The sequence below is a fragment of the Podarcis filfolensis genome (genome assembly GCF_964270895.1).
Source record: "Podarcis filfolensis genome assembly, chromosome: 2".
NCBI lineage: Eukaryota > Metazoa > Chordata > Lepidosauria > Squamata > Lacertidae > Podarcis > Podarcis filfolensis.
The window spans coordinates 33,842,871-33,867,804 of NC_139605.1; the positions used below are offsets into that span (position 1 = coordinate 33,842,871).

The 24,934-nt window shown below is 41.4% G+C and overlaps 1 protein-coding gene and 1 long non-coding RNA gene across 3 annotated transcripts in view; one reads left to right on the forward strand and one right to left on the reverse strand.

The window, feature by feature from the left end:
- Positions 1 to 24,934, reverse strand: part of LOC310757488 — a 518,472-nt gene that overhangs the window by 31,773 nt on the left and 461,765 nt on the right. The gene's annotated exons all lie outside the window — the stretch shown is intronic.
- Positions 1,244 to 23,981, forward strand: EDEM1 (ER degradation enhancing alpha-mannosidase like protein 1). 2 transcript variants are annotated; one of them, XR_014544964.1, is made up of 12 exons: positions 1,244 to 2,150; positions 7,359 to 7,431; positions 8,675 to 8,778; positions 10,906 to 11,077; positions 11,802 to 11,985; positions 13,358 to 13,532; positions 15,303 to 15,423; positions 16,910 to 17,080; positions 17,586 to 17,659; positions 18,795 to 18,874; positions 19,269 to 19,454; positions 20,786 to 23,981. XR_014544964.1 is itself a non-coding variant. In XM_083601281.1 (12 exons), exons 1-12 carry the CDS (start codon positions 1,669 to 1,671, stop codon positions 20,873 to 20,875), a joined length of 1,929 nt encoding a protein of 642 aa, XP_083457407.1. In that variant the 5' UTR covers positions 1,249 to 1,668; the 3' UTR covers positions 20,876 to 23,981. The 2 variants fall into 2 exon arrangements, 1 of the variants encoding a protein (XP_083457407.1); XM_083601281.1 differs by having other exon boundaries at positions 1,249 to 2,150; positions 18,795 to 18,891.

A 24,934-nucleotide genomic window follows, 5' to 3' on the forward strand; every position in this document is an offset into this window, starting at 1 on the left:
AAAGCTCACGTTCCACAGGTGTAGGTAGCCTTAGCAATACTTTCCTGTCTTTTTAAAGAGGTATGGTTTCAATGCTCCTGCCAACCTAGCAGCTCAAAAGCACGGCAGTGCAAGTAGATAAATAGGTACCGCTCCAGCGGGAAGGTAAATGGTGTTTCCGTGCACTGCTCTGGTTCGCCAGAAGCGGTTTAGTCATGCTGGCCACATGACCCGGAAGCTGTACGCCGGCTCCCTCGGCCAATAAAGCGAGATGAGCGCCGCAACCCCAGAGTCGGTCACGACTGGACCTAATGGTCAGGTGTCCCTTTACCCTTTATGGTTTCAATGTGTGCAGTGACCTACTGGTCACGCGAGACTATCAACAAGCATCTATACTTGGCAGCCTTTGCCATTTTATTAGCGTCTTAATTTTTAAAATCTATCTTGTACTTTGTGCTAAGAAATCCTTTCGTTTCCATTTTAATTTTTTTTGCAGTAGTACCACTCTTATGAAAGCGTTTCAACACAATTTTGAAAGTTGATGAAAAAACCCTCCACGTGCTAATTTTGCTCCCAACCACTTTTTTTTGGTCTTATCTTTTAAAAAGCTATTGAAGTTGTAGAGTCCACATATTTTTAAACAATTTTTAAATAAAAAAATCAGGTTTTATAGAGATTTTTAAATGGTGCGACCTGCCCCCTTCCAAACCAGCAAAAAGCTGCCACACCTTCTCTCGAAAAGGGACAAGAGAAGCAGGTGCCACATCCCCAAATTGGAAGGCAGTCTGTAAATCGGTCGTGTATTATTTAGTTGGGATTCCCACATTGCAGGGGGCTGGACTATATGACCCTTGGAACTGCCTTCCAACTCTGCAATTCTGTGGTTTTATGAAATCACTTCCACCAGCTGTCAAATTAACAAACAAAACAACTTGTTATCCCAGCATCATAACTGGGGTTAGGGGCGTGATTCAAACCCCAGTGCGTGAAGCAATCAAACAGGTGGGAGGAATAAAAGGTATTCAGCTCTTTACCAAACACAATTCAAAACGGGGAGGTGGGGAAAAACAACACGTTTCAACAGTCCCTTGTTTACAGCAGCTGTACAAACTAAGGTAAAACGCAAGCACTCCCTCTAGCGGCGGCAGCGCTTCCCTTCACGCTCGTCACCAGGAAGGCCGCGCCGAGTGCACCCAAGGGCAACACTCCCGGCCCTCTGATTGGCTAACCGCTTCGGCTGGGTGAAATCGTGGCTCGCCACGTCAGTTCCAAGGCTGGCGTTGTTGTTGTTATCATCTTCCTTCGACCGCTTCTCGGAAAGAAACCTTATGTGGGCGGGGACGGGCGTGAAACGCTGCGCCGCCGTCTCCGCGTGATGACGGCGGCAACGGTGACTCCGACACGGCCCTGTCACAATCCTCCTCCTCCTCCCCATCTCGGCAACACCCCCCTCTCGCGCCTCTTCACACCCGTCGGCCCTTAAAGGAGACGTGTTATTGTTTCTGCCAAGGATACGTGGGAAGGAGGAGGAGAGGGAGGAGTCTGAGGGGCGGGGAGGCCGCGCGCTTCCCCCCTCCGCGGTCCCCTCCTCCGACAGGCGCGGAGCTTCCGCTTGAAGTATGCGCGTGAAAGGGGCGCGCGGTGGCCGCCGTGGTGCTACCGCCGCCGCCGCTGCTGACGGCTCCGACCATGCAATGGCGGTCGCTGGTCCTGGCGCTGGTGGCGCTGAAGCTGGCCGGGCACGCGCTCTTGTGGCTGGCGGGGCCCAGCCTGGGCTTCTACCACCAGCGCCTGCGGGGCCTCTCCTGCATCCCGCCGGAGGGAGGCGGCGGCGGCAGTGGCGGAGCCGGAGCCTCCCCGCTCTCGGACGCGCGCTGCTTCGACGCCGGCTTGGTCGCCCCGCACTGGGCCTCCTTCTTGGGCAAGGCCTGGGGAGCCGGTAGCGGCGCCGCCTCCTCGTCGCCCCCCAGGAGGGTCGTCGGTGTTGGCGGCGGCGACGAGTACGAGCAGCGCTACAGCCGCGCCTTCCCTCCGCAGCTCCGCGCGCAGCTCCGCGACGCCGCCCGCGGCATGTTCGCCTTCGGCTACGACAACTACATGGCGCACGCTTTCCCCCAGGACGAGCTGAACCCCATCGAGTGCAGCGGGAGGGGGCCCGACCGAGCCGACCCGTGAGTAGCCTTCGCGAGGGAGACTCCTTTTTCCGGGGCTCGGCACCCCGCCCTCCTCTGCCCCCCGCGACGCCCGTCCCACGGTCTGGGTGGGGTGCGCGCTCTGCTCGTGCTCAGGGGCACCGCAGTCCAGGCTGTAGGCCCTCCTGCTTGCTTCGAGGGGATGAGAGAGAGAGAGAGAGAAAAGAGAATTTGGAGATCGGGCAGGGAGAGGGAATTGGACGTGGTCTACCTGGGCTGTTGGCAAAAGAATGGAGTTAAGAGGGGAAAAGAGGACTTGAGAGTTTTCGGTGGGTGTGTGTGAAAACCTTGTCCCATCTGTTTCAGCGGGTGAACTTGAACTCGACGAGAAAGTAAGAGTGGAGCAACTTAGGGACTTAAAGCAGGGAGACTTTGAATCACCTTTCAAAGAGTATTTTCTTTTTTGGGGGTGGTGGTGGAGGGAACAGGTTATGGGATGTGCTGCCATAGGCCCTGGGAGCAAGTTGAAAGGGAGCCCATTTGAAGCCGATAGCAACTACCATCTCTGTGGTTTAGCAGTCATACAGTATAGGTATTAGTACGTGTTCCCATTTCTTGCCTAGTGCCAGATTTACGTATAAGCTAAACAAGCTATAGCTTAGGGCCCCACTCTCTTGGGGGCCCCCAAAAAATTTAAAGGAAAAAACAATATGGATGTATACAGCAATAGAGTTTTGTGTTGTGTAGACTCCTATGATGCAAGTAATGGGTCTTGACAAAGGACAGCTGGACATATAAAGGGCCTCATTACCTTCAGTAGCTTAGGGCTTCATCAAACCTAAATCCTGCCTTGTTCTTGCCCCAGCCGTCTTGTATCGATGTGGAGCTATGACTGTAACTACTGTGAGTGTAAGAACCATAGGTTGGTCTGGGAACCCAAAGGTAGGAATGTATTGATGCTAACTCCAGTTGCAGTGCTAAAGGGAAAACCAACAACAACAGTGTTGAATGGTCCCTGCACATAAAAATGGGTGGGGAGCAGAGTTTAAGGTGAAAACATGGAGCTTGTTTTTGAGATGGGAAGGGTCGGATTTAGGAGAAGTGAAACTGGCAGTAAAGTTACGGCTGCGGATAGGAAAAGCAGTCTTTCAGAAACAATAAAACTGAACAGTCACAAGAGCTATGTAGTGACTGCATATGTGTACTCTTTCCAAAGTGCAAAGGTGACGGTTGGAGTGTGACAGCTATTGGTTTCCTCTAGTTTCTTTTATCAGATCTTATTCTTACAGAAGTGTCAGACCCAACTATGTTGCACCCAGTGATGCCATCTTACATGTTGTTTGCAGTCTTAAAAATCGCAGAGTGCTTCAAAAATTGCATGAGCATTGCTTCATTCCTCCTGGGAGGGAGACGCAGTCGACAGTGGGGTTTCCCTTGGTTGCAAAGACTAACTTTGCTGCTAAAGCTTTGGTTGCTACTAATAGATTCCTGGTGCCTCTCGGTTTCCTGCAGCTATACATTGTCCTTCCTGTATAGGTCTCTTTCTGTTTTCTAATGGCTACACGTTAAGTAAGATACATGCAGTAGCAGTTTACTGATTTGTGCAGTTCAGTGATGTGGATTGTTTAACTAACACAACTTCACATGTTTGCTAGTAAATCTACATGCCATATTCTTTATGCTTTCCTGCAAGCTTATTTGTAAGTGAGCCTTGAAATGACACTTTGTAAATAAGATCACAAAAGCTTTTAGTCAACACAGACACACCTAAGGACATAAAGAAACACCTTCTTGATCAGATCAAAGTCCTTTAATCCTGCATCCAGGGCCTCTCCTGCTCTTGATTTCCCAGCAACTGGTATTTGCCTTTGATTCTAGTATGTAGCCATCATCACTAGTAACCGTTTATTGCCTTATCCTCCATGAATTTGTCTAATCCCCTTTTAAAGCCACCCAAGTTCCTGACTCTGTTACTGAATCTGCTGTGTGTCTAAAGTGGTACATTTGTCTTTCCTGAGTGTCACTGGATGGGTTCTAGGATTGTTTATGGAGGTGTAATTCTTGTGGCATCTTCTTCTCCCTATCCTCTTTTAAGACACCGCATAATTTTGTGCATTTTATCGTGTCTTCCTCCCTCATCTATTTTTCTAATTTGAAGAGCCCCAAAAGTTGTAGGGGAATTGCTTTAACCCCTAGCCACTGTGGTTGCCTTTTTCTGCACCTTTTCTAATTACGCGTTTTTTTTTAAAAAAAGTGTGAATCAGAATTGTATATAATATTCCAAACGTGGTTGCACCATAAACTTGTATAAAGGCAGTACAATATTGGCAGTTTTATTTTGATCTCTAATACAGAATCTACCTCTTTCACAACGGTTACACACCAGCTCAACATTTTAACTGAGCTACCCACCACAACCTCAGTACCTTTTTTTCTGGTCAGTCATCACTAGCTCACCATTGGTGTGTATATTTTTTGCGGGTATAATTTTTTGCCTTACTGTGCATCAGTTTACACTTAAACTGAACTGCATTTGACGTTGTCCTGTTTGGAGAAATACCTTTTTGGAGCTCTTTGTGATCCCTTTTTCTTTTTACCACCCTTAATAATTTGACCTGACTGTGCCAGAGTCCAGGTCATTATGAAAAAGCACAAAATGGATCCTTGAGGGAGCCTCACTTCTTACATACATCTGTTGTGAGAACTATCCATTTAGTCTACTTTCTGCTTCCTTTTTAAAAAAAAGGTTCAGTGATCTATAAGATTATATGTCCTATTATCACTGCTAAGTTTAATCAGGAGCCTTCGGTAATGAACCTTTTGAATGGCAGATTTTAAAAAACATTTTGAATACAAAATAATCCATGTTTTATTGGAATATGTATTGTCTAATAATTGGATTAAATTTTATATAAAAGCTACACTATAAATATAGCCTTCTGCCCAACATCCTAAATTAAGTAAGACAGGTACTGACACAAAGATGGAATCAATGTGAGCTTGATATTCTGGAATTTGATCAGGATCACAGTTACATATGTGAAGCACATGGGAAAATCAATTAGACCTAGCCTAAACATTATTTGGGGATTTAATTTTGGCTCTTTGCTATGTATCACTTGAACAAATAGGCCTGTGCTAGCAGAGCAATTTGAGCTGAAAATTTTATTTCATATAAAGTTATATAATACTGTGTGGACTTCACCCATTCTGTCTTTCCAGATTATATTTATAATTGCCTGTGTGGCTATTTCTCAACAGATGCACCAGTAAGGAAAATCCAATTTTATGCTTAGAAAGTGCTTTTAGGGTAGTTTTTGTCAGGGTTGAGAAACATCAGAGTAAATCTTAAAGCTTTCATAATGAACAAGCTGATGTTGTCAACCTTTGCCATCTTGTTCAATTTCGAATGGTGCTTTGGGTCCAAAGAACACTGTGTTCTTGGAGAAGGACATCTCTTCTCCAAGACATCTGTTCTCTCTTTTTTTTATTTCCTAAAACAAATCAACATATTTTCAAAATATAAGTATCTACTCAAAACTTTAAAATATCTTGAAGTGTTGAATGTTGGTTGTAGACTAAATCCAGTAATTTGAAGGTTACATTGGTAACTTTATTCCAGTTCTTGAAAAAGGGAAGGAAGCTTAAATGTTGTATTTATAAACATAGCTGCCTACTTTTGTCAAAATAGTCTATGTCATGGCTGTATTCATGTTCCTAGCTATTCTTGCTTTGTAAAATCTGTTTTCACTGCAAGCAGCTTCCGTGTTTCTTGTCTACCAGTTTTGAGCTACTTCCTTTTCTGACTTTGAGGCTTAACTGGCACGCAGATGTTTGTATAACAGCCTCAAATTTGAGCAATTGTATGGATATTTCAAGTTACTTTTAGAAAATCATGCATTTCTGCCACATTTTGGGGCCTAGTTAAGACTATAAGACTGGGTTGAAGAATAGAGAAAAGTTCATAAAAAAAGATGAGAGAGCTTACTTGCTGTTTTGATTAAATAGTTCTCACAAGGAGACAAGGTAACTTAAATTGAACAGTGGCTTCTCACTTCAGTGGTTGCTGTAGCAAAAACAGCATGCTGAGCTCTGAGTGTATGTATTTGTACTTTCTTTGGATCCCATCCTAATCCCTACATACACTTTGAAAGAAGGAAAAATACACCCTTTTACAGCCTTGTTATTGATTGTGTGTCTAAAGAAATAAGCAATTGTGTTTTGATCCTGAGTATATATACCCTAATCCACCCTTCAACAACCTGGTGCCCTCTAGCTATTTTTGACAGCAACTTTTTCTCAGCAGCAGACAGCATGACAAAAGGTTATGGGACTTGTATTCTGCAACATCTGGAGAGCACCAGTTTTTGTTTTGTTTTAAACAGCAGAGTGCTCAGTGAGAAGATGTGGCACAATAATCCTGTCCTGCTTTTTGTATCAAGCCTTATAACAAGAATTCTTTTTAATTTAATTTAGAAAAAGAATGAACAATTTTCTGATGTTCTAATTTGCTCATAGTTCAACAAGTATCTGAAACTGCATCTCCAAGTTTAGACTTGTATACGTTTATTCACTCGGTTATACAGACAGTAGTATAGCTTCTAGATATTTGTGTCACTTTAATTTCAGATGTACCTAGGCCTACCGTAGTTCACTTACCGGTATATCCTATTTCTGACTTTGTTAGACTACATGTCCTATTACAGTCGTACCTTGGAAGTCAAACGGAATCCGTTCCGGAAGTCCATTCGACTTTCAAAACGTTCAAAAACCGAAGCGCGGCTTCTGATTGACTGCAGGAAGCTTCTGCAGCCAATTGGAAGCAGCAGAAGCCCCGTCGGACCTTCAGCTTCCAAAAATCATTTCAGAACCGGGACACTCACTTCCGGGTTTCGATCATTTGGGAGCTGATTTGTTCGGGAGCCAAAGCGTTTGAGATCCAAGGTCCGACTGTAGACGCATGTTGCATCTTTGCCTTACTATGAAAGAAATTGCATATGGCTGAATTAAAAGTATAACATGACAGTAGACTGATTAGCTGTAGGAGTGTGCTAATACTGCATCTATGTTATGGGGCCAAGGCTGCAATCCTTTGGGTACTTAGCTGGGAATACATCCCATTAAATTCTTTAAGACTCTCATCCAGATAATCAAGCTTAGTATCAAGCTACAAGATTTATAGACTACATTCTTGAACTAACTTGTAAAAAATCTGATAGAACTAACTTCTAACTGACTTTATTTCAGTTCAAATCTGAATATCAATGATGTCCTGGGAAACTACTCGCTTACTCTGATTGATGCATTGGATACCCTAGCAGTGAGTTTAAAATGTTTTCTAATTACTGGAAAAAGAAAAAATGATCAAAAGTAGTTACAACCCCACACCTGCACCTCTTGTTTTCCTGCCTTGCCTTGGTTAACACACATGTCTTCTGGGCAAAGACCCATACTATTCAAATCCGGAGTGGAGTCCCTAAGATGGTTGGATGGTGCCTTGTACACCTCCTTCTGGCAACTCCTGCAGCCAGGCTGGTGCCAGGTGTATTGCTCTGCTTTCTTTGGACCACATCAGTGAGGCCGAGAAGGTCGTCTTGTTTTGTAAGCAATCCAGGACCTCCATACACACTGCCCAGGCTTGCGCCCTGGGAGGTCACCTCGTCGCTGTTAACGCAGGAGTTTGATTTCACCCCAGGAGGTGCACTCCATTGTCTCTCGAGAGAGACAGGTGCCAACATCTTCCCCTTAGATAACTCCCCTTTCCTGAGTTCTCTTCTGCTGGAAACGGAACTCCCTTATTCAGGGAAAAGGGATCTATTGGCTTCAGTTCATGTCTGGCTTTGTTGATAGTCACAAGCAGTGAGAAATTTGATTATATGTGCCAGCAGACTCTATGGAGCAGAGTGGAGTCAATTGTAAGCAGTTGGAATTGAATGTCTTGCTGCCAAGGTAGTTTTCTTAACTGAGGAAGGTTTTTTTTAAAAAAAAGTAAATTAATTCTGTCAAGCAAGCTCGATTCAACACATCTGATATTTTTATAACCACCCTAATTATTGACTGTTATTAAGATCCATGCCACAGTAGACTTTTGTATCATTTTCTTCCTTGTGGAATTACCCCAGTGCCATTGCATTCTGATTATTTTAACTCCATCACCATTTGTATTAGTGTTAGAGCCTGCTTTTAGCTTGGACAAATCACTATAGTTTCTCTACATGGTGTTGTTTAGACAGACATTTAACCCTGGAAGTTGTTTTCTTATACTTTGAAACTTTGTATAGGGCATAGTTTTGTTGCAATTGGTTTTTCTTTCTTTTCATAAATCATACACCTTACTAAACCATCACACTTAAATTATGGTGCTTTGTGTTCTAATACTTTGTTGTTTTTAGGACGGTACCTTTTGAGGTCCTGAAATATTATTGGGATTTAGGAAATGTGACAGTGGAAATTTCTACAATTTTTAGTAATGCCTGATATTTAATTTTTGTTTTTAAACATTTTAAACAGCTAGTACAAAAACTTGTGATTATTTAATCTGATAATTATGTTTTGCCTTAAAGGTAATGGGAAATTCTTCAGAGTTCCAGAAAGCAGTGAAACTAGTGATAGACACAGTATCATTTGACACAGATTCAACCGTCCAAGTTTTTGAAGCAACAATTAGGTAGGTTGCCACTTGAAATCTGAGAGCATTGTACGTGAGCACCAACTAAATTTATCACATTTTCAGAAGACAGTTAATTTATGCTTGCTTGTTGTCTCACAACATAGTGTAATAAATTGGCAATTTTGAGTGATAGAAGAAAGAATGTCACTAAAGCAAAATAGAGGGTTAAAGAGGACCCACTTTTTTTATAAACAAACACCAGCAGGGAACTGACAATAATTTTAGCCCTCTTAATATTAAATGCCTAGCAATATTTTTTGTCCTTACCCCTGAAGTCAAAGCAGAGGAGGACAGACATGAAGTTCCTTAGGAGCAAAGTGCTTAGTAAAACTGTAACCATCTACTACAGAGAGTTACGAAACTTTTTGCTGTACAGTACAAATGGATCATGCTGCTGTTCTGTATGAATGGAGCATGCAACAGTACCTCCCTCCCTACAACATCCTCTTTTTGCACTCTCATTTTTCTTTTTAAAAAAGACACTACAAGTTGGGGTGCTGCTTTGCATCTTGGTGACTGCCCTTATTAGCAGTGCTATTTTTCTTTGACCGAGCTGCGGGAGGCAGTGGAAGACAGGGAATGCCTGGCTTGCTCTGGTCCATTGGGTCACGAAGAGTCGGACATGACTAAACAGCTAAACAACAATTTTTCTAGAAAAAGAGATGCCAGAGCTCACCATGAACGCCTCCCTCGTTCTCTTAGAATGGCAAGGATGCCCACCTTAGAGAGGTGCCGGAACTCAGTTCTGGCAGGTTCCCCCTGAAAAAAAGTCCTGCTTATTAGTCTTTTTACTGCATGCTGTGTGCAGAAGTACTCATGCATGTACTCCTCAGTTTGTCAATTAATTTTGTTATAGAACTCCACTGTGCTTCGAGAACAGCAAACTTGCCACATTCAACTCTGTTTCCAACACCTGCAATTTTAACCACATTCAGATACTCAAAAGCAAGAAATACCTATAACTGGCAGAATTGAAATTAACCACTGAAATTAACATACCCTTTTTGTTCCTTACCCCTCAGTTGTGACTACTTCATTGCGTAAAGGTTGTCAAGTCTTGCCTTTTTGTGCTTTGCCTTATATTTACTTATGTTTAGTTAAATAAAAAGAATGTGTCAATGCATTTGAGTCATGATATATCTATTTTGCCTCTTGCAGCTAAGCAAATTGCCAGCATTTTGGCATTGGCTTCTTTATAAGAAAGATAGAGCAAAGGTTTGTAATCTGTTCTAGTGATTTATTTTTTTACTTAAGAGGACTTTCTATTGAGGGTTTTGAAAAAATAATAATTTAGAAACAGCAAGTTTATAGATTAGTGGAGATATCACAGTGATTTGCATCCTGGCTTGGAATTTTCAGTGTTAGCCAGTAATTTTCAGAGCCTTTTTAGAGGCTAACTACATGCTGAAAGCTCAATTTAGGTCCTGCACTTAAATTAATTAATTCAACTTTACTTTACTTGATATTTCCTTGTTAGCTGAGACTACAATCACAGATGTGTCCTTGCTCAGGACCTGCAAGCTCATAATATTGCCAAGTATGGGATGGTGTACAGAATAAACATAAAACAATTTATATTGTTTTTGGACATGACAAAATTGGTATTAAGACATTGTGATAGTAGGAAACATGGCAAGTAAATGACAGCAGATTTTTCTGAATTCTGTGCTGGTAGACAAAACTGATGTGAAATAGCTCAAGAAGCAGATTAAGATGCTCTGCATCTTACATGTTGATCTTTCAGTTGAAGAGTACAAAATGTGGTTTGGGCCCAAGGCCAAAATGTCTCTCTCAGCCAGGCCTCTCTTTGTCCATGGAACTTCCTTCACCCCTTTCCCCCAGGCCACATCCCTCAGTGGCCCTGCTTTGCACCCCAGGTGCTTTTTGCCTGACTAGTATGTGTCCTTGAATTCTCATGATGACCCTTGCTTCCATGGATGGAGGTGATTGGAACGTTGCGCAGGAGGGTTGCAGCGCTTAGACTGAAAAATGTTCCCCACTCCTGATATAAGCTAATGTTCTGTTTGATCTTCAGCTTGAACCTAACTTTGATAACTGATATGCTGTACATTACACATAATGTAGCAAATTATATATTGTCTCTTTTAAAACTTTCTCTTACAGGGTTTTGGGAAGCTTGCTTTCAGCCCATATCATCATAACAGATGCCAGGCAGCCGTTTGGGGATATGACTATTAAGGGCTATGATAATGAGCTCTTGCATATGGCTCATGACCTGGCTGTAAGACTGTTACCTGCTTTTGAGAACACCAAAACAGGAATTCCATATCCTCGGGTAAGTGTGCCATGAAGAACAGTTTTCATGACACCTTCTTTAATACTTCATTCTACTTTCGCTTGCTGGGGCTAGATGGGTCTTAAATATTAAACATAAGGCTCGCTTTTTGAAAAACTAGATTGGAATATCATCCACGTATAGCAGCTTTGTGGAGGAAGTAATGCCTTTCTCAGTACATCTGTGTTTACAGGCCTTGCTTTCTCATGTTAAAACATACAGCCTGACAGCAGAAAATATCTTTGCCCTCACTTTAAAAATCTGCTGTCAAAACCAACTGCTTTAATGGATGCCCTAGGTCAGCTGTTGGTTCCTCAACATGACTGTGTTCCTGAAGCTGTTCCATGTTGAAGATTTTGCAGTGTCTGACTTGGTCTTTTGATGGCTGGGTATTTACATGCCTAATGTTAATCTGGATACTCCTTTAAGACAGATTCCCTGTGGAATATGATGCAACCTCATGACAGAACACTGATGAAACACACAAGTCACTTTATATTTGTCCTTGATTATCAAGGGGGTAGAAATGAAGGAAGCAAAAGACAGAAATATAACTGCTTGCTTTTCAAGAAGAACATTTGAGCCTTCTTATCTTTGTATAGGTAAACTTAAGAACAGGAATTCCTTCTGGGGGCAACAGTGAGACCTGCACTGCAGGAGCTGGATCCTTATTGCTGCTTGCTTTTCAAGAAATGTACATTTAAACCTTCTTATCTTTGTGTAGGTAAACTTAAGAACAGGAGTTCCTTCTGGCAGCAACAATGAGACCTGCACTGCAGGAGCTGGATCCTTATTGGTGGAATTTGGAATTCTTAGCAGGCTTCTGGGCGATTCCACTTTTGAATGGGTTGCCCGCCGAGCTGTGAAAGCACTCTGGAATCTAAGGAGCAATGACACTGGACTATTAGGTGCATAATAGGTTTATGGGTCTTGCATAATTAACAGAATTTGTTAACTGTAGTATAATCCCGAAAAGTTACTTATTTAAGGTATTTATATACTACTTTTCAAGTGAGCCTCACAGATTGACTTACAAAGCAAAGGCAAGCTGCAATGGGTGGAAGGCATATTTTTTTTTAATCAGATATCCCTCCCCCCCCCAGCAAGGTAGGGGAGCAGTTGTGGGAGGCAAGATGGTACTTGCATAGTTGTGATAGCTTATACCACAGCATCATTTGTATGGTTGCACTGGGACCTTTGTGCCCAATTGCCTAAAAATCCTCCATTATATTAGGAATAAATTTTTACTTCTACGCTAGTGCGTCCGCTGTTTGCTTGTGAGCAGTGCATCATAGATAGGCATATTACAGAATCGGGAGATGGGATTGTCTGGGATCCTTGCTGCATTTATGTACACACAATGGAAAATACATTAGCTGCATACTGTGTGAAGCCACCCTAATTTAGTGAATGATTATCTCTGCAATAATGCACCACGGCAATGTTATAGGAACACTCAAATATGGGTATTGATTACTGCAATATAGTCACCTGGTGTAGAATGCAGCTATGTGCACACGTGATGATGAAGATGGGATTCTGTACAACTAATTATTTGTGAACTGTGCTGTTGGTCTTCCAAGCCCTGTTCTCAGAGTTTGTTTTTAATAAAACCTTGTACTTTCAGTACTTCACATACAGTCATACCTCATCTTATGGCCGCTTCATGTTACGTTTTTTCAGGTTGCGTCCCGCGGCAACCCGGAAGTACCAGAGAGGGTTACTTCTGGGTTTCGCCACATTCACAGTAATGCTAAATCGCGCTTCGCGCATGTGCACAAACACCAAATCGTGCTGCGCACATGTGCAGATATGAAGCTTCAGGTTGCAGGCTTTTCACGTTGCGAACGGGACTCTAGAAAGGATTCCGTTCACAACCAGAGGTACCACTGGACTTTAATGAACATATAGTCCTAAAATCCCCTTGAAATGATTTGGGAAGTCCTAGCTTAAAGTCCCCTTTAGGAGTGCTTATATTGGCAGACTGTTGAAGGAGATCCGCTAACATCCAAGCCACAATTTTATTTTTAAAAGACAATGCAAAGGGATCTAGCTTTCCCATACTGAATGTTTTGCATCCAGACTTTTGTTTTGGGTGTAATGCTTGACTTCTATACTGATGTCCTCTGGCTTTTGAGATTGTATACGCTTTATTGTAATTTATTTCATGTTATACAGGAATTTTATACTACATTGAGCATTATCAGCCAAGCAGTGTATAAATGCAACAATTTTTGTAGCTGTTCTTGGATAATCTTTGTCTTTGTGTTTACTTCATAGGCAATGTTGTGAATATTCAAACTGGCCACTGGGTTGGAAAGCAGAGTGGTTTGGGAGCAGGTTTAGATTCCTTCTATGAATATCTTTTGAAATCTTACATCCTCTTTGGAGAAAAAGAAGATCTAGAGATGTTCAATGATGCTTATCAGAGTATTCAGAACTACTTAAGGCGAGGGTATGTTCCTTACGTTACTATCTTCAGGAGGATGTAAAACTTGCCTGGGCTGGTTGGAACATGGAACATCAGTTTCCTTAAGAATAATTATGTGTTCCTCGGATGTACACTTAGAAACTGTGATTATTACAACAAACTAAATTGACACTTACTGTCTACCTTCAAATTCTTCTGCAAACCCATGTCGTCGTTCAGTCTTTGGCGTAACCACTTAATCCCCATGCCCTACTTGTAATTAGATGTGTACAAGCAGACTTCTGCTTGTGCAATGGGACATCACCTTCCTCTCCCCATACCCCATACCCCACTCAGATCTGTTCCAAAGAGCCCCCCAACCTTCCAGAGTGGAAGGTAAAATATTGTTGCGTAAGTGAAAGTCTGTTACACTCATAAGCAGACAGTTTGAGTTGCAACCTTAAGTATACAAAATTGAAATGGTTTCCCCCTCTTTACTCCTCTCTCCTCTTAGCTCCCCTTCCTTGATTTCCCTGTGTCAAATCATTGATTGTAAGAACTCTGGACAGGATCTGTCCTCCATATACTGCCATCTATTCTAACATTATAGTAACAGTGATGTGGGGTGGAAGGTTTCCCAGTGCTTATATTTTCCATTTCACAGGAATGTATGCTAGTTACAAATACAGTATAAGTCAAGTTTCACAGTTTCAGATGTGTTCAGCTTTGTTTCCTCAATGTAAGTAAAATAAACGTGTTAATTATTAGATTACTCTCTAAAGTACTGGAAATTTTTCTGATGTACACTGGAAAACTTCCCAATACAAATCAACCTATTTTGTGTAGGGGGGAAAAAATCCAAAAAATGATCCAATTAAAAAATAATTCTATTAAATCCACACCACATTATTATAATCATGCTTAAACAATACACAGTGATAGCTTTATACCAAGCTACCACCTGCTTAGTTTTTGCTATAATCTCTTAGATTGGGTGACATCAGAGCAGTCAAAGCTGTAGCATATTTGAAAGGTTTCACAAGCCTTTAAACTGACATGCACTGTTGTAGGTATGCTGTACGTACACTTTCTCAGCATAGCCCTCCATCCTGCAAGTAGGGTTATAATGGTGAACTACACTGTATGATTGTTATAAACTCTCCATATAAGGTTGGTAGAGGGAGACGAGGCCTCTAATAGCCAGGGAATAACTTTACAGCCAGGGAATAACTTTACAGAGAACTTAGTTTTGCTTGTGTTCACTGGATGTGGGAGTTTGGGGGAATGTATCTCACTTTATCTGTCAGTGTTGTAGAGCAGAAAACAACATTTTATTCATTCACCGAAAGGCTCAAACTCTGGCATCCGTCCTTTTTTTACAAGGTATTTTAAAAGTTATTTGCACACAAATTGACCCATGCAAGATTTTTTAAAAAAATTAATTTATTCCCCAGACTTTAAAAGACTTCATCCTCTTGCACAAAAAATCCTGCACTTGTCTAAGGTTTGTCAGGTTTCGATCTCTCAGAAGGAACAACTGTGCCTACACATTTTTATCTATTTCTGTTAAAAAGTTATAGCTGTTGGTTGATTTCTCTGTAGTAGTTAGAGGGGTCATACAAAGACCAAATTTTGATGAGACTTCGGATCTGGGCCAAAGTGGGTTGTGGTCAAGGTGGTCCAAGCTGAAACAACTCACTTTCTGAGATGCTGAAGCAGGATCGAAATGGAATCTTGTCTTCAGTGTGCACCACTTGTACATATAACGATAAAGCATATTGTTTTGAATCGAACCTTGCTTTTTATTCCTTTTAGGAGAGAAGCCTGTAATGAAGGTGAAGGGGACCCACCACTTTATGTTAATGTAAATATGTTCAGTGGGCAGTTGATAAACACATGGATTGATTCTCTTCAAGCTTTTTTCCCTGGGCTTCAGGTATTTTCAATTTGATGGAGAAAGTATAGAAAGCTTTGCAAAATGTGAACTATTAGGAGCTCAGCCTCCCAATCTAGAACAGATTTTGTTGGTCCTTTCTATAAAACTAGCACCTGGTAGGAAAGACTCCCACATATTCACTTCTGAATCCTGCATTGCATGGTGCAGTTGACTTGCAAGTGTGGGTACTACTCTTAACAGCTGGAGCTAAAATGCATATGTATAACCATACAGATTCCAGAAGTGCAATGTTAGCATCATCATGCGGGTGGGAAGTGAGACAGCCGGTGCCTATTCCCAGGGCATTAATTTGCCAGCCGGCTGCTTAGCACTTAAGATGAAATGGATGTTGGGTTGTAGTGGTAGACACAAGATACCATATTTTTCGCCCTATAGGACGCACTTTTTCCCCTCCAAAAATGAAGGGGAAATGTGTGTGCGTCCTATGGGGTGAATGCAGGCTTTCGCTGAAGCCTGGAGAGTGAGAGGGGTTGGTGCGCACCAACCCCCCTCTCTCTCCAGGCTTCAGGAAGCTATCCGCAAGCCTTGCAAGCCTGGTGGGAGTTCCCACGGACTCGCAAGGCTTGTGGGCGGCAGCCGGAAGCACGGGGCGCCCTCTGGAGGGCGCCCCATGCTTCGCGCAGGTGTCCGCAAGCCTTGCGTGCCCGGGGGGAGTTCCCGCGGGCTCGCAAGGTTTGCGGTTGGCAGCCTGCAGCCCAAAGCACGGGGCGCCCTCCGGAGGACGCCCCGTGCTTCGGGCAGGTGTCCGCAAGCCTTGCGCTCCCAGCAGCCCACAAGCTCGGGGGACAGCGGGGAGGCGGAGCGCCTCCATCCCGCTGTTCCCCGACCTCGTTCGGAGGCTGGCGCTGGGAGAAGCGCCCCACAAGCCCCACAAGCTCGGAGGACAGCGAGGAGGCGGAGCGCCGCCATCCCGCTGTTCCCCGACCTGGTTTTGGGGGGGAAATAAAGGAAAATTTTTTTTCCTTTATTTCCCCCCAAAAAACCTAGGTGCGTCCTATGGGCCGGAGTGCCCTATGGGACGAAAAATACGGTAATCGCAAAAGGGTTTGTGAAGGAGATACTAAGGTTCCTTGACCACTGACACCTCCAGTAAAACTGGTTATGTTCCTTTTGCAGCAAAAGGTATGTAGCAATTCAGCTTCTACTGCTGCTGATTGAATGTTACATGGAGTTACAGCATGCACCTAATACATAGGTTTTCCCAGCCTACTTTTATTATTTGCTTGGTTGTGTCTGGTCCAAAAGCAGCTATAGCGCTTTTATATGTTTCAAAAGTCAGAGTTCTTTTGCTGAGCTAATGCTTGCTACACAATTTTAGAGTAGCGTTCCTGATAACTGATTTATTGGCTGGTGCTTTTCCTGGCCTAGGGAGACTGACGATACCATGAAGGAAATTGGTAATGTTACTGTATTATTACCAGTGAGCTGTCCTACCTTTATGCAATTTTTCAATTTTGCTTCTCAGGTTTTAATAGGTGATGTAGAAGATGCTATTTGCCTCCATGCATTTTATTATGCCATATGGAAACGATATGGAGCTCTTCCAGAGAGGTACAACTGGCAGTTACAGGCACCTGATGTCCTCTTTTATCCCCTAAGGCCAGAGTTAGTAGAATCTACATATCTTCTTTATCAGGTATTAAAGGTTTTTTTTATATATATAATTGTCTTAATGAATGTATCCTTGTATTTTAGTAAGAACCTTTTCAACAGTTGCTGCTGCTTAAGAGGTGTGGTCCCAATATACAGTTACATATTTTTGGACTGATTCAATCTATTCTATTTGGGAAACACGGATTTAAGGGAATCATTGGTTTACATTACATTTTGGGCTCCATGTTTAGATATGACAATCAGGATCCAAAGAACTGGTTAAGCAATTTAGTTTTTCTTGTGTAGAGGATGTGGGGCTCCCGTCCTCCCACAATGCTAACCTTTGAATTGGCATAGTGGTCCACTATCCAAACTCTGGAAACTTGTTTAAATTCTTATTGGTGAGAACAAACTAGGATTAAACTATGGTTTTGCATCTGGTTTGTTTACTTTCTAGTGGCTGAACTATTTAGCTTTACTAGTGTTTGAGCCTTTATTTACATGGCATTGCATAATTTCTTCACACTTATTTCCTTCCTTTTATTTAGGCAACAAAGAATCCCTTTTATCTCCATGTAGGCATGGATATTCTTCAGAGTCTGGAGAAGCACACAAAAGCAAAGTTAGTTTTCAAACTAAACTTTTAATATCACCTTGTGCTTAGTTATTGGAAAATATAGGGACAAATGAAACCTTTTATTTTAAGTTACTTGTGAAGTTTCTTCTGAACTGAGCTGCATGTGACAGTTTATACAAATATGCTTGCTTCCATTGAATTAATTTTAAATCTTATCTAACGAGCATGTGAGCAACCTCTTTGCTTTTAAACATCAGCAACGCTATGGCTTGGATCCCAGTGCTCACAAGAGATGTTTGAAAAACCTGTGCTTCAAGTGTTGGCCCCTATGTTGGATTTGCAAATCTCACTTTATTTTGTGTATAGTACTTCTGTATTGCCTACTAACCAAGTTTATTGAGGCGGCAGCTTACAATGCATTCAAAATACATGAGTTATAGGGAGGAGCAAAGGTATTTATAAGCCTCTCTGGAGTTTTCAGGTGTTCAGTTGACATGTTGCTGCTGAATTTCTGGGCCACAAGCAGGTCTTAGAGGAAAAGAAAGCAGTCTGGCATTAGTCCCTTACAGAGTGGGGTTTACTCACTGGGTTGCTGCTGCCTCTTACAACTGAGAGAAGTTTCATAAGGAGTCATATGGATGAAGGGAAGAGAGTTCAAACGAGGAAAATATTTCCCAGCATGCCCATGGCTTTAGGCATGAAGCTCTTTAGTTGTCACTGTGCCATAACACTTCCCAGCACCCTCTCGCCATCTCCTCCTACTACCAGCCTGAATTATGGAGAGGAACAAGCTAATGGTTGTGGGATATTTGTTCTAATGGCTCTAAGAGGCCCTGTGTTTGTGAGATATTAGAACAAGACCTGCTTGTTGCTCTTGGGTCTGCTGCTTGACAGAGCAGAGTTGCTCCATCAGCAGTAACTAGAAGAAAGCTAAGAATAGCAGTAACTTTTGGAATACAGTTAGAATCATAGAATTGTAGAGTTGGAAGGGACCACGAGGATCATCTAGTCTAACCCCCTGCAATGCAGGAATCTTTCACCCAATGTGGGGTTTGACTCCATGACCTTGAGATTAAGAGTCTGATGCTCTACTGACCAAGCTATCCCTCTCTGGGCTTAATTTCTTAAAACATTTGTGGCTTACTAGTGATAATTGAGGTTTTTTTAAAATTTATTTCAGATGTGGCTATGCTACTCTGCACCATGTTATAGACAAGTCCAAAGAAGATCGGATGGAAAGCTTTTTTCTCAGTGAAACATGTAAATATTTGTATTTGGTAGGTATCCTTTATGGTCAGCCTTGGGGCTTTCTGTTTTAAAATAGGCTTGTTCACTAGAACTGAAACTAGCAACAAGTGGTAGGCGTGCTTATAATGAGTCATAGGGTGTGTGTGTGTGTGTGTGTGTGTGTGTGTGTGTACACACACACACACACACACAATGTTTTATAATATAATCTGTGTATCTAACACATTGGCAGGCAGTGTCTGTAATAAATATGTTATATTGGTCATCTGCATATTCAGAATACATTTTATGGCACCTAGCTGCAGAGTAACCTGCTTCCTGTGTAGTTTTGCAAACGTGGTACTGTATTGCTGTTATATATTATGCTAAATGTGAAACATTAAGGATACATAAATTCTTGTTTCAGCTTTTTGATGAAGAAAACCCAGTGCACAAATTGGGCAATAGATATATGTTTACTACAGAGGGGCATATAGTATCGCTGGATAAGCGTCTTCGTGTTTCACTGTGGCAAGATACTTTCCCTGAAGAACAGAAGAAGACTGAAAAGCTAAAGCCAAATGAACTTAGAGCAATCAACTCTACTTCTAATGTAAATATAAACCACTTCCAGTTTGGGTATAGTAGTTGTGTACAGAAATAGGGAATGCAAGCAATTGTGCCCAGTTAACTAAGCATTTTGTAACTAGTTAATATAGAGTGTCCTGGGGGGGGGCTGCTTTTTCAGCAAATATATCCATGGATGCTGCTCAGATATATTACGATGGCAATTGCAATATGTATTTTTCCTGTAAAGAGTTTCTGTTTTGCTGAATAGGAATGATCTTATAATTAGCTTTTGAGGGGGTGGAGAGGATCAGAAACCCATTTTAGAATCTTAGGTTCCAGCCTGCAGGGACCTAAATCTGAAGGTTTTGGGGAGCAAACTTGAGTGTTCATACAACCTGTGTCCAAGTATTCTCCAAGACATATTTGTTTCATACATATAAGTGTTGCTTGTCTTTCTAGACGAGGGTAAAGATCCAATAGCAAATTAAAAGCCCAAATGTTCAGAAAGAAATGAGATCTCAACAATATAAAATTTCTTTTAGACACTATAATTCATAGTCCTTGCCTGAATTCGTTTAATGCACAATTCTGCACCCTTCTTGAATGGTTGTGGCTAGAACCACATGAGACCTAGCTCCGATTTTTTTCAGAAACGATGTAGATACTAAAGGCTGTATTCATTTGGTTCACACGAATACACGGGGTAGCCAACTCCCAAGAGACTGCGATCAACTCAGAGTTAAAAACTGGCAGTGATCGACCCCCTTTTTTGGGGTTCAGGTCAAAGTTGTTGAGCTTTTTTAGGGGGGGAGCCAGTGATCTAATAATGATATACCACAGATGTCCAGTGATCTACCTGTTGGACGTGCCTGAAATACAGTAATTGTCTTTGCCATCCAGTTAAACTCTGGGGCGGGGAGCACATTTTGGTTCAGGTAGTCAAGAAGATTCTTTGTTTAAAGCAGTAAAGCCAAGTTCACTCATCAGTTCCTTCCAGTGGTAAAAGGGAGCTTTGTGTGCATGACCAAGAATCACAATGGGTGAGTTGATGTTCCTGGAATGTAGCAGTTTAACAGAGATATTCTACTTGTTCCTGTAAAGTCACCAGCGTTTTGGATAGCTTTGAAGGAAACTTTTCAGTACTGAGGACTATTTCTCTCACTTTTTAAAGATATGAATGCGTCGAGTAACACTCATCATTTAAGTATCCACATTCCCTTACTTCTGTTAGGAGCAGTATCTGATCCTGTCATGTTGCCAAGCGATGCGTGGTGCGAATCATGTCCTCCCATCCAAATGGTACAAGATTCAGTTCTGAAAAGCAAGCTGCTGTGAACTTCCAACTATTAAAAAACGTCTCCTTCTGTTTTGCAGTGCAACAGAGTACCAGATGAGAGGAGATACTTGCTGCCTTTGAAGAGTATTTACATGAGACAGATTGATCAGATGGTGGGCTTGATCTGAACATCTCATCATATGGCGTAATCCTTAAGGCGCAAGGCAGCATCTTGTTCTGAAGATGAGTCTCTTGAGCCACATAGCTTATAGCAGGTGCAGGCATTTAAATAGCCACTCACTGTAATGAAGGATTCAGTTTAAAGATGGAAAGAGGATCCCGTGCTAAACTCCAGTTGTTATCACTGAAATACAGTCGAATGTGGCATATTTTGCCTAATGTAAGCTACGTTATCGCATGTGAAACTTTGAAGCTTGTATTTCTGAAAAATACGTGATAGACTAAGGTGACCTTTTAAAAGGATTGCAAGTATCTTGTATCAGAAATACTGTTTTGCCACATCTCTTAATTGCATTCTAAATAAGAATGTTGGAGAGAACCTATATATATTTCTTACAAAAAGGGGGGGTTGGAAAAAAAGGGAATGTGCAATTTCTCTCACCAAGCTTAATTATTAGATTATTTAACTAGCAATAAACAATATTAATTATTGCTCAGGTAGGAAAAAATCCATAGGTTCTGGTTTACTTGGTGTCTTGCTGGAAATGTCCTAATTGAAATGCAGTTTTTTGTAATATCAGCCAAGATATTGCATCACTGTGTTTAGGACTAACATCTAGGCTGATGTTGAAAACAGTGTTCTTAATTAGAATTGCACATTCAAGGGTGTATGGAGTTTACTAGTTTCTGAAACCAGTAATTTTTAAAAGGTGCCTTCTAGTAGGTATAAATGCACAGAGCCACTCATCTGATACTTTGTATTGCTGATTTACCAACATTCACAACATTATTCTGTTTATATTCATCTCCTGCTTTGTGCCTCTCTGGGAGATCTTCCTGAATCTAAGTATTTACATTCCTTGTAGTTGTAATATGTAAGCTTTTTGAGCTAGTGCCTTCTTAGCTGTTTTCAGAACAGAGGCAAGGGCTTGAGCTGTTCATTTTCCAGAAAGAAATAACCTTTTAAAAATCATTTATAACTATTGTGCTTTTACAATATAAAAGATTAACATCCCAAGTAGTGTTTGAGGGTTGTACACTCTCCTTTCACGTTTACTGTGAATTGAGTATTTACAGGTGATTATTGCCCCTTCTTGGGGCATGTATTTTACATATACATATAGCAGAAGAAGTAGAGAGAGAAGCTGATCCTCAAAGATGTTCTGGCCTTTGATTCCCATTTTAATTCCTGTGACAAGAATATTCATCATTTTTGAAGCACCTTGGGGCAACCAAAATGGATATAATATGAGGCCTTCCTTTGCTTCTGATGAACAAAGCCTTTCTTCCACACCCCAGTAAGTCTGGGAAGGTAGAAGAGAGTATCTGTCTGCCTTCAGGAATATAATTTAAATCCACTTGAGGATTCTTACAGTAGATTGAAATATGATTATTGATCAGCATTTTCCTCTTTGAAAAGCGCAATACATCTTGGATCAAATTTTACCATGCATTGTGTACATACCAGTTTCACTACCTAACCTAATCCAGTTCATAATATATGTTTGCTTTCACAAAACACATCAAATACTACATAATATTTATCAAATAAATAATTAGGGCTTGCTTAATCTCTTTGGCAAACAAATGAATCTCAGGGATCTCAAAGTAGGCTTATGTTTGCCTAGAAGATTTTGTGTTTCACTGTACAGCCTTTCTTCCTATTTTCTCAGTGTTGCTATTTGTAAGAGAGAGCGAACAGTTCAGAATCCTCTGGAAGATTAAAATCCTATAAAAACCATGATACCTCTATAGGTGAGACCAGATCTTAATGGCCTTCTTTTTTTCCTCCAAAATTATGCCTATGATGTTTGACCTAGTAGCTGACTTTTCAGGTCAAGCAACACTTCCTGAGTTGCGAGGAGAGCGCAGGTGAAAAAAATGATTGGGCTTTTTGACCAGTTATACAGGGCTGGCATCATCTACTAATCCTGCAAAGGAGAGCATGTTAACAGTTCACAATTAGAACATGTGCTTTAGGAGGGAATGTGTGAAGCAAAAAAGCTGAAAACTTCAACATTGGCTGGAATCCATAGAGCAGTTTATGCAAAGTACTTTACTAGCACAGTGAATTTTGCTATTGTGCCCAGTTGGGCCCCACCCCAGTCATGAACTGCTTTTGAAACTGAGTATTTCCAAAGTTTTTGTTGTTGTTGAAAAAAGATCCTGGCCATAAGCTGTTGATGTGATGAGAAATGCAAACTGAAACAAGTCAGTTTATCACTGCTATAATCATGTTGTCAACAAAGCATGCTGTCACAAGGTATGTATGTGTCTGCATAATGGGGTCGACTGGGTGTGTAACTTTTTCGGCATGTCCACATTGGCGCTTATGACTATGTGTAGCCTCTTTGATGCAAATTGCACGTTTTGTAACTCAAGTTAGGAAAGTTTGTGCCTACTAAAATGTTGGGTGTCCAAATGGTGACTTACAGTTTGGCTTATTTTTCCAAGTAATGCGTTTCAGATGTTTGCTTTTTTAAAAAAGAACAACAACCAGGCTACTAGAGTTCTAAAGGCTTAAGGGCACTTACAAAACACTTGTACTTCTAGTCAAAATAGTATAGTTCTTTCCCATGTGATTCAGCCAGCATTTTGATTGGTTTTGGTATGGATAAAATCTCATATTGAGAAGGTTGTATCTGTCCTTAGTGACTGGTGTCCGAGGCCACTCATAGATGCTAATATGTGCTGTGAACACTCAAACAGATACCTGATATTGACATAGATTGCACTATCTATGGGGATATGAAGGGACTAGATCAAATTTCCAAGTGAAATATTGAAATTTGCAGTCTTTCAATATTTGAAGATTACCAACACTGTCCTATAAAACACCTTTTATTGTTACAAAATGTGTCCAGTTTCTTCTGTTGCAATATTAGTGTTAAGACCAAGTCTTAAGCGTTGCTTGGATAACTTGCCAATTCATAAAACCAAACTGAATTTCTCACCATAATGTGCAATATGTGTTTTTTTTTCCCTAGCCTAATACGGCATTGTTACAAAATGTATTTAATAGGGTGAGGGCGTTACTGTTTATAAAGGATCAGATGGTCTGGAAAATGTAACACAGATTTTACATTATAATTTGTATTAAATACTATTTCTTAATTCTGTGGTGCCTGTCTTTTCTGGAGTTTTAACAGAAAATGATATGTGACTAGAGGACCCTGTGGAAGAGGGTGTTTCATTTTCTGCGTAATGTGTAAGACTGGCCAGTTTTTACCCTCTACAGGCTTTAAATGTTGGAGGCCCTCCTTTGGACACGCTGTCATAATGTAACTGCAGAAACCTGTCTTATATTTGTCTCATTGAGCTTTATGCTGTCACCAGGTGACTTGAACGCCCAAACCCAAATTCATTGTTGCTGCAATCTAGGAACAGTATCTCCTTCGTGTGTGTGTGTGTGAGAGAGAGAGAGAGAGAGAAAGAGAGAGAGAGAGAGAATCCTGCTAAGTTTAAAAGGTGCAGCTGTTTTTTTTCCTGCAATCATTTACAGTTTCAGGTAGCTAAAAAGGATTTGCTTGAATCTACCCTTATTTTATGAGCATATGCCATAGGAGTACTCTTACGTATGAAACCTGCCAAATTAGGCAAATGGGTCCAGGGCTTTCAGTACTAGGTGCTTTAAAAAATTGATGGGGGGGGGGGTTGAAAGACCTAAAAGGATTTGCTTCCCTTTCCTATGGCTTTGTGGGCAATGATTTTATTATGAAAATTGATTATTTTGTAGAGGTGCCTTGAGGAAAGCAAGCTGCAAACTTTCAGAAAGGATGAAGGATAGGAGAGTTGGTGAATTGGGAGTGGGGGGGGGGAAGCTTTAGGCTTCTGCTCAGCTCAGTTGGTATCTAGAGTCACAGAAACTAAGTCCAAATATGATTTGATGAGGGAGTGGATGTGTGGGCATCTAGGACAGAGGCAGAAGGATTTCAGTATTCAACATCTTCCAAGCAAGCACGATTAACTGAAGTAGCAAACAGCACAGAACAGATAAGAACAGGATACATAATTTCAGTATCCCCTTCTAAAGCACTGAGATTGGAAAGCCCTGGTAAAATAATTCC

Excerpts from the sequence above, each read along its gene's own strand:
- EDEM1 (XM_083601281.1), top strand. The coding sequence starts at position 1,669 with ATGCAATGGCGGTCGCTGGTCCTGGCGCTGGTGGCGCTGAAGCTGGCC. Across the intron at positions 8,779-10,905 it reads GTTTTTGAAGCAACAATTAG|GGTTTTGGGAAGCTTGCTTT; the intron begins GTAGGTTGCCAC and ends TTTCTCTTACAG. Across the intron at positions 15,424-16,909 it reads CTTTTTTCCCTGGGCTTCAG|GTTTTAATAGGTGATGTAGA; the intron begins GTATTTTCAATT and ends TTTGCTTCTCAG.